The sequence below is a fragment of the Dermochelys coriacea genome, chromosome 5 (genome assembly GCF_009764565.3).
Source record: "Dermochelys coriacea isolate rDerCor1 chromosome 5, rDerCor1.pri.v4, whole genome shotgun sequence".
NCBI lineage: Eukaryota > Metazoa > Chordata > Testudines > Dermochelyidae > Dermochelys > Dermochelys coriacea.
The window spans coordinates 99,911,264-99,925,001 of record NC_050072.1 but is presented as its reverse complement, the minus strand read 5'-3'; the positions used below and the strand labels follow the sequence as shown (position 1 = coordinate 99,925,001).

At 38.2% G+C, this 13,738-nt stretch overlaps 1 protein-coding gene across 3 annotated transcripts in view; it reads right to left on the bottom strand.

Annotated features, from left to right (window-relative positions):
* The window catches only part of TRPM3 (transient receptor potential cation channel subfamily M member 3), a 412,959-nt gene extending 399,514 nt beyond the window's left edge, over nucleotides 1-13,445 (bottom strand). For 2 of the 3 annotated variants that reach the window (XM_043514672.1, XM_043514674.1), the window contains exon 1: nucleotides 12,865-13,444. In XM_043514672.1, coding sequence (XP_043370607.1) covers nucleotides 12,865-12,954 — 90 coding nt within the window. In that variant the 5' untranslated portion in view covers nucleotides 12,955-13,444. Of the gene's footprint in view, nucleotides 1-12,864 lie in introns of all 3 variants that reach the window. The other variant, XM_043514673.1, reaches the window with a different exon arrangement.
* Between the last annotated feature and the right edge of the window lie 293 nt (nucleotides 13,446-13,738).

The window sequence follows — 13,738 nt, the reverse complement described above, 5'->3', positions numbered from 1 at the left end:
CAACCAAATTACTAAAAGGTGGGGAAGTCTGTTGTGTAGGGCAGAAGTTGGAAGCTGGATAGAGATACAGGCATGAAGCCCAGGATAGCAGAGGTACTTATGAATCTTTGCCTGGATGTTATATTCCAAACTTGTGGTATGGCTGTGGCCAAATTTGTAATCAGCAAATTTTGTTATCACCTCTCTACCCTTCATCCACTACAGTTTATGAACTAAATGAGAGAGAGAAAGAGAGAGAGAGAGAGAGAAAACCACTAGCAGAGAAATCCAAGAGCATTCTTTCCTAGCAATTATTATTTTTTAAATATTACGTAACAATGTGTTTTTGGGAAGGGAGGTTATATTAGTAGCAGGAAAATGCCACTGGTAGCCTGCACCACTATCCTCGAACCCCAGGCCAAAAAAAAAAAAAAAAAAAAAAAAAAAAGATATCCATCATCACCACGGTATCTGAATGCAAGTCTTTTCCCCCAAAGCCTACTCCTCTTTCTCTTCCCTTTTATCTCTCCACGGTTCTCTTCCCCTTATTCATTCTCCTTCTCTTTTCTCTGTTTCCCTCCATTTTTCTTTCGTGTCTCTTCCTCTGACTCTCCCCTCAATGGGTCACTTCTCTTCCCACTCCTAAAGGTCTCTCTCCTACCCTGCTGTACAAGGGTCATGGCAAGTCTAAACATCTGCCTCACACCAAGAGGAGAGTGAATGTTTATGCTGAGCCACCATGTATGGTTCTTTGCCTTTTAGATGTTGAGTGGCCAGTAGCACGTTCAGAGAGAGATAGATGCGGTGAACATGTTCAGACAAACTAACTGAGGAAATCCGGAGTGTTTCCCTAAAGAATATTTGCTGTTGCTGCAGATATTGCTTCTCTCTCCTCACACACCAAAGAGGCATAAAGAAATCTTCTGCAAAGAAGATGCCAGACTTGTTGCCCGCCACCTGATGTATGTATTGCTGCCCAATCTTCAATCTGAAGTGAATCAGAAACCACAGATAACCCAGTGCTAGGCTGCAAGTAGCATACATAATTAGTAGCACATCTATGGACTAGTACAGGATCACTGAAAAGCAGAAGGGTAAATTGTCAGGGTGGCTGAAATTGTCACGTCCTATAATCATTATCCAGCCAAAAGCATACAAGCACACAAAAACCAAAACACTGTATGTGGGAACTGAATTATAGAGCCTCTACAGCAAAACAACCTCAGAATTTAATTTCAATCTAATGTATGGCCCAGAAAACATTGTGGCCTCCATCCATAAAATGCCTCACAGGGTTTCTCATTGTATACTTTTGTCTCTTGATATTTTGGATCTTCCTGTATCTCCAGGCTTCATACAGCATTTAGAAATAACATTAGGGAACTCCCCTGATGACATTAATTCAAGGAACACCTGCCATGAGTGACTTGCAGCTAGAATGCTCCTGCATGGATCAGGAAGATGCAATGTGTTGTAAAAGATGGATCACTGCCCTCAGTCAAACCAAAAGAGGCCATTGTAAAACCAAGGATGTTCACTTAAAAAATTAACCCTCTTCTACTTTCCTCCACCGTCCCTTCAGGATGTTGTGGAGTCATTAGTCAACAAAAGACCATACAAACTCAATTGTCCAACAGCCCCAGCTTTTTGTTGAAATACTTTCTATAAAAAATACATTTATTTTCCTCAAACAGAAGGTATGCTATAAACAGAAGCAGAATCCCAAATGGAGTTCTTTCTACCACATACTTTCCTTTCCCTATGCATCATTTTGGCCTACCTATTTTTAAATGCCAAGAAGTATTTTTCAGACTGCTCAGCTTTCCTCTTGAATACAGTAAGCAGTCTTGATACAGATCTGTAACCTCTGACATAAGCTCGATGAATGAAGATAGCCTACAGTAGTTTTTGTGAGGAAAACCTGAACTACGACTATTTTGGTCAAAGCCTGAGTCTCCTAGCTACAAGAAAAAGATTAACATTCAGAAAATAAACTGATCAATGTTAGCAATTTGACATTCTAAAAATTGTCACTTTATCCTGTATATGACATTCTTTGAAACTGTACTGATTCACAGTAACAAGCTAAATCTTCAATATATTTTTGTGTGTTTTATTTTTGTATAAAACTGATTTTGTAATTCCCACTTGTCAGTATTTTTTGCCTTTAAACTCCTAATCGGAAAGTAATTCAAATAATTGGGGAATAATAATCACTGCCTTGTGAGCATAAACATGTGATTTAGCATTTATATATTCCCAGTATATTCAGATCACACAGCAGCTACCTGCATTAATTGTGAGTATTTCATCCCTTAATTAATGTTTCTTCTTTGAGCTAAAACTAATGCATTATGTTATATTGTTTGTGGCCTCCCTGTGAGTTTGAAAATCCTTCACAGCGGGAAGCAATGTTTTTTAATGACAGCTCACTTGAATTTTCAGATGAAACACTTAAATCGGAAATGCACTGTCATATACTATTGCATCATGGAAACACCTAAGAGGAAATCATGGGAGAGCTAAAAATTCAAGGGAGCACACATATTCTTTTTCAGCTTGGATTAAGAAACCTAATTTTTCAAAAATGACTGTTGGTTCTGAGTACTTCAATTTTGGGGTGCACAACGTGAGAGGCCTTAAAGGAGCCTGATTTTTAGAGAATGGGTGCTTCTGAAAATTGGACTCCTTTAAAGGATCTAAAGTTGGGCACCCAAAAGTAAAAAAACACCCAAGATCAACAGAGAAACAAAGTGGGTGAGGTAATATCTTTTATTGGATGAATTTCTGTAGGTGAGAGAGAGAGAGAACCTTTCGAGCTACATAGAGCTCTTCTTCAGGTCTGTGAGAGGAGCATCACAGCAAAGTACAAGGTGAAACAGACTGTTTAGCGTAAGTAGATGGCATGAACTGCAACGGACCATTCAAGGCCTGTTAACGCTTCTGCAGTCAAAGGACAAAAAGAGGGGGTTAGTGTAATTATTAAAATAGCATTGTTGTAATTAGCCATAAATCCAGTGTCTCTGTTCAATCCATGATTTTTTGTGTCTAGCAGAGTAATGAATTTAAGCTCCCAGGCTTAACCAATAAAATACATTACCTCACCTACCTTGTGTGTCTAATATTCTGGGACCGACACAGTTACAACTACACTGCATACAAACCAAGATCAGAAGTCACTCGAATATTTAGGCCACAAGATTTACCATATTGGACTAGGCTATATATGTGGCATTCAGCCTCTGGCAGTGGTTAGTACTTGATTCTTCAGAAGAGGGAACCCCTTCCTACATATCTAAGCCAAATCTGCAATGTTATATATGTTGGAGAAATCCTTCCTGACTCCTGTAATAACCTCTTTATGACGAATAGCATGACATTTGATTCAGTGTGCTAAGGTAAGAGTAATTTATAAATATTGTCAAATTTATTTAGTTTTACTAAAAACAATTAAAAGCCATACTATTTCTTAAAGATGGACGAATGCAGAAAAGTGTTTCCAGCAACTATTCACTCAAATATTTGATTTAATTCATTTACTTCCAGCTTGCTCCCTCCCCTTTTGAATTTGATTTCTGTGAACATGTGCATGTGTGTCCGAGTGTACTTTTTGGGGACAGTGACTTTCAAAGCTGTATGTCCAAGAGTTTGCAGAACCCTATCATTAGTCATGTGAAGAAGAAGGGTCTGCTCACCTAGCCAAGAATGGAGCAAATATCGTATCATGCCACTTGTAACTATCGAGAACTATTAACAGAATCTGCAGCAAAAATCTTACCTGACAAATCTGTACAAACAGCAAACTGGAAAAAATGTTCCTTTGACTAGTTTTGAAACAGGAGTAAACGAAGAAGAAAAAAGAAAACCCATCTTGGGATGTTAGCTACGTGAGATTAAAACTGGCATCACACAGCTGCTTCTAAGGAAGCAACCTGCAGAATAGCTCATTACTTCTACCTCAGAATAGGTTACAACTCCCAAAGTCTCCATTGACCAGCAGCTGTACAGGAAATTTGGATGTAATAGATTAGAGACATTTATCTTTAAAACAAGTTTATTTTGAAAATCTTATTTATCCTAGAGTGAAATAAGGAGTGTGCATTCAATTCTCCGCCAAAATACCTATGAAAAATGAAATTTTTGGTTTCAAATGTTACATGGGTTGTTAAAGTATACTTTATATTACAGATACACATTCAATAAATAAATTCCTTCATTCATATTATTTTTAAGTAATTTGAGCAGCACATCTATTTAAAGTCAAATGTTTTAATAACAACAGTTCCCCTTTTGATTATCCTCATATGTTCAGTTTTCAAACTGATTTGTCTGAGTACTGAAAGTAAATTAAAAAACCACACAATACCCTGGTCTCTGAGGGTATGTATAAACTGCAGTTAGACTCCAGGTGCTGGATCGTGCCAGCTGACTCTGGCTCTGGCTCCAGGGGTTGTTTAATTGTGGTGTAGATGTTTAGACTCAGGCTGCAGCCCAAGCTCTGGGATCTTCCCACCTTGCAGGATCCTAGACCCCTGGCTCCAGCCCGAGCGTCTGCACTGCAATTAAACAGTCCTTTAGCCTGAGCCCGAGTCATCTGGCATGGGCCAGCGACAGATTTTTAATTGCAGAATAGACACACATTAAGATAACTCAGTGGAGTCCCTGTGATGCCATTGGCAATCTCCTGTTTGCCATATGAGAGAGGCAGATGGAACTATGGACTCTGTGAAGATTGAGGGCATTGTACTATGCTATAGTGTGCCATGCAATATACAAAGAATATTGCAAGGTGCTGTGCGTCCTCATCTCCTATTGGCTAATAATATATTATCCTAATAAGAAGTTATCACATAGTTTTAAAGGACTTTAATCTACACTCTTACCTTACACTCACAATCCCAGGAAAATTGAAAGCAAAATCAATTGTAAGCATCAACGATAGCATTCAGACACCAAAATTACCTGATAGTTGAGTGCAATTAGATATGTAGATGGCAAAATTCTGCCATTAAAGTTACAGCTGGTTGCAAGTGCAAAAGTGCAGCTGAAAAGTTAGAGGTCATTGAAAAAAAATAGCTCCATGTATATACAATAAACTTACATGTTGCAACTGCACTTGAAAATCTGATGCATTTTGGTTCCCATGAATCTACTAATGTAGATATTATTCTTGAAAAAGCATTGTATGTGAGTGTCTTATTATGTACCAAGAAAAGGAGTACATGTGGCACCTTAGAGACTAACAAATTTATTAGAGCATAAGCTTTCGTGAGCTACAGCTCACTTCATCGGATGCATATAGCTCACGAAAGTTTATGCTCTAGTAAATTTGTTAGCCTCTACGGTGCCACAAGTACTCCTTTTCTTTTTGCGGATACAGACTAAGACAGCTGCTACTCTGAAATCCATAATGTAGGCTCAATCTGCTAATATATTTCTCATTGATATTTATATAGTTAAAAAAAGAACACCTATACCTTTGCAGTATAATTACCCACACTTAAAATGACTTATCAATATAAAACACTGGATTTTGCTCTTTCAACTGATTCAACTGAATCAGCTCAAAGCTCACCAGATACGGGTATCCCCAGCTGCCATATAAGGGGGAGCACCTCAGTGCCTAGTAGCCCCAAGCTTAGGGAAATGCAAAGGTGGTTTAGCAACCTGTGTGCATGTACACACATATACTCTTCTGCTATCTCACTCACTTCTGTTACATGTTCCTTGACTACAACTGAGTATCAGGAACTTATAATTTTGTATTAAGAATTTCTGTTTGAAAAACTGTAAAGTATCTAAAGTTTGGGATAGCGGATGGGAATGTGTGAGCGCATGTTCAAAAGTGGCTTAAAGAAACCTTCCCCCTCCCTCCCATACTGGGCTTCAGATCTGTCCCCTGTTAAAACAGCAAGGGAATGTCATGGCCCAAGAATATCCTGGCCATATTATCTCTTTCCTAGCTTCAACCCTATGCCTCATGTCAGATGAAGGGTGGTACAGGAGCCACTATACCTGTTTCTCTACAATGTGGTTCTTGGACAGTGGCCAGCTAAGCTGGATTTAGAGCCATTATGTGCTGGGAATGCAATGCAAAGTGCCCCCAACACAACTGAAACTCAGAGACAAAATATTTAAAGTCTATTGCAAACTTACTTAACTGACAATTCAGATGAGAAAACAGAACTTTATCGATTCATTATACCAGGTTGCTCTACATAGGGATCATACATACTCTTATGCAATCATCTATATTTCATAGTGTACTATGGGCACCAAGTTTGTATAATTTTTGGTGGTGCCCAGAACAGGTCCAAGTTCTGCCCCCACCCCTGCCTTGTAAGCCGATTTTATATATATATATATAAACTTTAACCCTAACATATCAAACTTTAACCCTAACATATCAGTTTTAAAATGTTACATTCTACTTATTGGGTCAGATCCTCAGCTGATGTAAATCAATGGAGCTCCATCAAAGTTAATGATGCTATGCCAATTTACACCTGTTTAGGATCTAGTTCATTATTCCAATCCGTTTATTGATGAATTTAGCTGAACTCTTCAAATGTCTGAATTAATGTGTCTAGATGTTAGTGTGTCTATGGTACAGCACATTAAGCTGTTTCTTGGTTTTGTTACTTCATTGCTCCAAAGTTTCCATTCTCTAACCTGCCCTGAAGAATGTTCCCCCCAAGGAACATCTGTTTCTTAAATCCCCACTAGACCATAGGGAAGAGGTCTTATCTGTCTAATATACAGGAAAGGTGGTTGTTTTAATAAATGTTTCCATTTTATTTTTTGTATGCTTCTGCTATTATGTTCGACATTCTGTTCATTCCCGTACAGCTGTCCTGTTTAGCAGTGCCTTCTAATTTCCAATGTGCAGCTGGAAATCTGTTAACTGTTGTGCAAAGTGACTTTCATCAGGTTTTAAAACACAGTTTAAATCACAGTTTGGGCTCAGTTCCTTTCCCTTTGAGCAGAATGGGAAAACTCCCACTAACTACAATGGGAGCAAGGTCAGGCTCCTCTGAAAGATCTACGTCTGCAGGTTCCTATTTGTTCTGTGTCTACCTCTCAGCTTCTCTCATTTAAATCCCCAACCCCCCCCCACCATGTTCCACACAAATTTGGTGTCCCTGGGCGCGGGGCCGGCAGCGGAGCCCCAAGTGGCAGCCAGGACCCCGGTCTCAGGGCCAGCCACAGAGCCCCAAACATTGGTGGAGTCGGGCTGATGTTCCTGAATATTGGTGGAGCACGGACACCACGGGCCCATACAACTCGCCACCTATGTAGTGTACACAACTGCACACAAATCCCTGAATTGTGACTAGTTTTCTACGGATGAATTTAAAAGAGAATAATTACACTGAAATGAAAGTGTCAAATCAGGTTACAAAAGATGGTACAGTATTAAGAAATGTTAATCTTCACACTTACCTATCCTGGCACATCTCTAGACATTTGGCACAACTTTCTAGTCATTTTAATGAGTTCAGGATTTCACCCGATGCATATCTTTTTTGTACTTTAAAAGACACCATGCCATATTCCAACACCCTCTTATTTTCAGCCTCTTAAGTGGTTGCCCTCTCAGTTACCTTACATACACTTTCCTGTGTAAGGCAACTTTAAAAGATGTTAACTGGTTTCTATTTTGATCAGAAATTAGCGTCTGATGCCTTTAAGTCACCAAAAAGCATTTGATGGACAGCACATGGCAATCACCAAGATGAATCAGACTGTCCCCAAACCGAGTAGGTTTCTTCTGTAATTAATTGATATAGTCAAATGGACGCTTCCCACTGAACCATGTGGTTAAGAAATAGCTCATTTATTTTTTCCATTGTTTCTTCTGACTTTTCCCTTTTCTTACAACTTGGGCAAACCTAGAACTATATGTTTATAGAAAGTAAATTCCAGACTCATTGTAAAATCATTCCAGTAGCCCTATTATGTAGAAGTAGGTGAAGTAAAATCATTGCTTAAAAGTTATGCAAAGGTTGATATACAGTATATCCATATGCGCATGCCTCTAAATCAGTAACACTCACCTTACTGAACATCAAACGAATTTTCCTTTGTACCCCCCTACTATCCAAGCCTTGCCCTGTATTTTCTATGCATTATTCCATCTCCTACCTCCATGGTATATGCCATCCTCATATCTGCCTTAACCAGAGGTTTAACATCTGCAGACACTCCTAGAGGCATACGGTCTTTAAAGTGAAGCCTTGCTAGTGATGTTATTGATCAATTTTTCATCGACACACAGACCTGCTCAGAAATGTCTATTTACTCTAAATCCTTCCATCTTTATTTTCTCTGCTGCTGCATTCACTCCCAAGCACCTCCTCTTCAGCCAATATCATTGAGCTAAATGGAGTTTATTACCCCATGTCTTCTCAAAATAGAACAGCTTGTAAATGCATGATATTTGGATGAATTGAGACTGCATACATATCATATGAAACTCCTTGCACAATTAATATTATGCCATTAAAATCAACTCTCCGGATTTAGAGATTCAAAGAAAAATCAATATAACAAGGTCCTGTCCCAACATGCAAACAAGCAAACAGAGCTAAAGCAGAGAAATTGAAGCTAAGCTGTCACAGATGGAAACCCCTCTTTGGAAGATAGCTCTTCTCTTTTCAATGACCATCTGGGGGGAAAATGACAATTTTTCTCTACAACACAAAATTGTTCTGTCTGCATAAGGATTTCCAAGCTATGTTCATCTTTGTATTCTTATTTTATATTTGAAGCAGTGATATTGTGTGCTTGTGTAGCATGTCAAAAAGTCACATAGTATTTGCTGCAAGAATGGTCTATATGTTATAGGGAAAAAAAGAAAAATAAAGAAACCCAATCCAATGAAGCACCAATTGTAAAAATGCCTTACAGTAATTTGGTTTAATTCATGCTTCAAATGTAATAGCTTCCTAGTTCTTTAATATTCTGTTTCTCTGTTAGAAAATGAAAAACTAAGAAAATAGGATTATAAAACCATTTCTAAGCATGAGGGTATTACTGAAGTAGGTTAAAACAGATATGCATGCCTGGAAGACAAGCATAGGAAATAGAATTGGATGGTGTCCAGCCTGTCAGCATCTGAATGATCCTAGTTTAGCTAAATCAAATCAGGCCACTATGTCGCACACTATATCTACTGTCAATCCATGTAACAGAGAAGGCCATGCCAATTCAACACAACACTAGGATAATGAATCTGGGTTACCTGTTGAAAAGCAGAATTATGTTAGTAATTTAAAATCAATCATTTCAAGTGCATCCCACAGGATTATCAGCACAGAATAGTGTAAAGAGAAGCTATTAGCCAGTCCTGGCTGCTACTGTTGTATCTTAAAATTAATAGATTACTACAACTAAAATTGAACTGAGAGTGAAGGGAGAGGACATTATGCTCTTTGTTAAAGAAACTAGTTTAATATACAGTATAGACAGATGAAGATGGGGGTTACATTGTTTATTACTGAGTACTACATCAGAGATCACTATGGAAAATTATTCTAAGTCCCTAGAGTTTGTTACTGCTTTTACAGTTTGAGCATATATGTCAGCTTTCAATTTTAAATTTTTTTGTTATTTTCTTCTGATTGTATAAAATAAAGTACAGAGATGAGAATGATTTAGTGTCATTGTAAATTTTTATTCTTTGAAGACTAAATAAAAGACTATACCATAATGGTGAGCAACCTGTGGCCCACGGCCCATCAGGGTAATCTGCTGCCAGGCCGCAAGACCGTTTGTTTACATTGACCGTCCACAGGCATGGATCCCACAGGACGTGCAGGCTGCTGCTTCCCACAGCTCCCATTGGCCGGGAATGGTGAGCCGTGGCCACTGGGAGCTGCAGGCGGCTGTGCCTGGGACAGTCAATATAAACAAACTGTCTCACGGCCTGCCAGCGGATTACCCTGATGGGCTGCGTGCAGCCCATGGGCTGCAGATTGCCCACCAGTACAACTGTATGAAATATATTGAAATAGAGTTTGGCAACAACAGATAAAGTACATAATGATGATAAAACGGATGCTATCTGCATAGAAACATCAGTTGTAGCAAAGATAATCCTTTTACTGAGCACACTCATAGTGCAAGAAGCTAATCACATTTAGTAATACTGTATGTTAGGCAAAAGAAAAACTAAATAGAAAGGGCTGGCTGACATCATTATACAGGCAAATTCCCGTTAACTTTGATAGAAGAAACTGAGTAAGGACTTCAGGATCTGACTCTATAAATATAACAGGTGATAAGAATATATTGTTCTGTGTCCAACATTTTCACAAATGGTATTAACTTAAGAGAAATCAGTACAACATAACAAAAATAAAGCTATATAAGCAAATACAATAATAAAGGAAACCATTGTGCCATTTATTTATCATGACACAGCCACTGCATTACCTTTTAAAGGGATGCTATCAACTTAAAATTTAGGCAATTTTTAAAAATGAGTTCAAATTAGTTTCAGGTACTACACCTGTCCCTGAATCCCCTTGTCAAAGTTTGCGGATTTATAGTCAGATTCTCCTCTTTAGGGGAAAAAAGAAAAAGATTCTCTCCCCTTTATTGCTGTGTGAAAGACACAAAATAAGGAAACTGACTACCTATGGGGGAAAGTGAATTTGTTTATATACAAATTACTGTCAAATGCACTGGAAAAAAATGAAGGAAAATTTTCTCAATCTTCTCTCCTAGTTCAAGTAATCTTAGGTGTTCTAATTCAAGCATATAACCTAATTATAACAAGTGAGTTCTTTGGGGGCAGGGATTGTGTCTTTGCATGTGTCAGTACAGCAGCTAGCACTCTGGGGCCCTGCTCCTGTCTGGATCCTTTGGGGGATACTGCTCTGTAAATATTCAGAACTAATGGTAAAAATAGGTTAAAGTTTTAGAAGGTGTGATTTTTGAGTTGATAGTGTCCCTTTAAGATGGTACTACATGCGCTTTCTTCCATAGCCAGCCGCCAGTGCAGAAAGACTGAGATAGTGACAAGGTCCCACCTCCTTCCCATCCTTTCTGGTTTGATTAGGTGCTCCTATCAGTGCAAAGCCTTCTACAATGCTTGCATACCCCTGTGCACAAGGACTGTGTTGTCCCTAGCTCCTGTATGTGAACTCTTCCAATGATTGTTCACCTGTGTAGGGACTAGCCATCATCTAGCCCTAAAGGATGATTGTTGTAGCAAGAAAAAGATTATAGTTAGCTTGTGCTGTTTAATAAATAATCAATGACATTTACCCTTAAAACATGTGCAGTGATGAAAAACTACACAATGTTTATCTGTTAAAAAGATAAAATAATTTTCATGATAATGGGAGTGCAAATAACCCACCACATCGAGGTCTCTCCCCCCACCTCTCTGGGAAATTATAGTCTCCTAAGTGAATTTTGATAGTAATGTGTTGCTTATTCTAGCTTGTGCTCTTTGTGTAATTGCTTTTCTCATTAAAATAAACACATATGCCACATTTGTTGTAGGATCTACTTCTGTTGCATTTTCATTTACTCATACATATAAATTCATATTCTGTATCTACTCAACTGTTCTGCTCACTGTGTTTTCTTCAGCACATACCACCTAGGCTGAGAAAAGCAATTGTTCCTAGGATAGCCCCTTTCTGTCAAATTAAGATCCATCAAATGCCTGCCATGATGCTAGCTTAGTAGTTTGTTCAAGGCATATGCAGTAATTACTATACATACAGTACTGAACTGGAAAACTAATAAAAAGCAAGCTATTATATATTCAATAGTACATTTAAAGAATCTATTTCTAATAAATGACTTCATTTTCACAATGCCAATTTGCCATATGAAAATCAGTGGGTACATCACATTTTATATTCAAAGACATTAAACTAGAATACTCATATTACAGCTGATTAAATGTTCATTTCAGGGCCAGCCTATTAAATATTAAGATTACAGATGCACTTGATCAAAAGAGATATTACAGGTGTAAAAGCCAAATAGAATAGTTTCAGATTCCTGATTATTATGGGGTTTAAAATATGCACAGCACATTCAAACAAATCAAGTGACCAGCTTTCCCAAGAACAATCGAAACTTTTCAACTCAATACAAACTTTATTTTCTTCTGAAGAGTTTGACTTTTGAGATTTTGGTTTTGATATATGCCTCTAGAAGGCTAAATTGGGATGTACTGTAGTAGTGGTACTTCAGGTACGGAAGCAAATATCTGAGTTTCATACCCATCCATCATATACTATATAGTATAATTATTATTTATGTAAGTATGTTTAAGACTCCTTATGAAAACAAAATGTAACGCTTGGTTTAAAAACAAAGGACTAGAAGAAAATTACAGTTAGGCAATCTGCATTATCAATTAGCCATAGGCTGACCACTGACCACTATGTACAGCTTTAAAAAGCCATGATAATATTTGTTCACTCATACAGGATCAGTGTAAGGGTTCGTTCTCTGTGGTACTCTACCCATAGTCCCTGGGGACTAACCAACATCATATAATTAATATCTGCTTAGAAGACTTCTCACAGTATACACACACATATACCCTTAAACTGATTTTTTCCTTCCCTAGAAGTTCGTATAGTTATTTTTCCTAACAAATGGTGAATTGGAGCAGAAACTGAATCAATCATCTCTTATTCCAACCTCACATTGTTAAATGTCTCTTGGACCTCTCTACTTCTGCTAAACATACCATATATGTAAAGACAGAGTTTTGCTATCTTTATGCACTAAGATGACAGGAAAAATAATGCAAAGCGAAGTTTCTGGATTCACTCCAGTAACAAAATCTGAAACACTCTGAATAAAGGATGAAAATAAGTGTTTTATATTAAAATGACCATTTTACAATACCTTAAGAAGTCTGACGGATGGGAGAAAAGCAGCATGGCATAGCTTCCGAATGGTCCAATTTAGTGGTCGGGGAGCATCAGTTTGACTCATGACCCTCTAAAAATTCCACTTGAAAATGAATTGAAAACCTTATAACGCCTACAAAACAAATGGTCCTCCACAGTTTTGACATCCCACGTTCATCATTTCCACACCTGGAATTCCATAGGACAGATGCTTCCTGGAACTTGGTTGGAAGGCTGGCAAAGTGGATTTGCCTTAGCCACTGATCCTCCTTAAGAAAGCAACCTCCTGTCTTGGAGCAGTAGTGCTCATGCATACCAAATGTGGCTGACTGGAAGCAATCAGCCTGCTGCTCAGAGAAGGGCTGCACCGTTTTAAAGGAAGGGGAAAGCCTGCATGAAAAAAACCCTGCAGTAAGAGCTGCTTGCTCGCTTTCTCACACTGTTCAGAGTATAGACAGGTTAGACATTGAGGGAATCCAAGCCATTTGCTTTTCCTCAGATTTTTTCCTTTCTTTCTTTCCTTTTTTTTTGTGGGAGAGAAGGCAGAATGGAATGAAAGAATATAAATAAAGCAAATGACAGGATACTTCCACTTTCTTTCACAAAGCATTTTGAGGAGAGAGAAACCAGCATGAGGGGAGGGGCCAAAATTCAGATAGAAGAGAGATGGCTCTGCCTGATAAGACAAAAACTACATCTTCCTTGATTTATCTGGCATAATGAATTGAGAGAGATTGTGAAACAGATCAATTTTATTGCCCTGTCATATTGCAGAAAATCAGCAGCAAATGAGTGGGGTTATGTCCTGATATAATGCACTTTTTAAAAATTAAGGGTCTGTTGAGAGATAACTCCTCTGAGGAAAATAC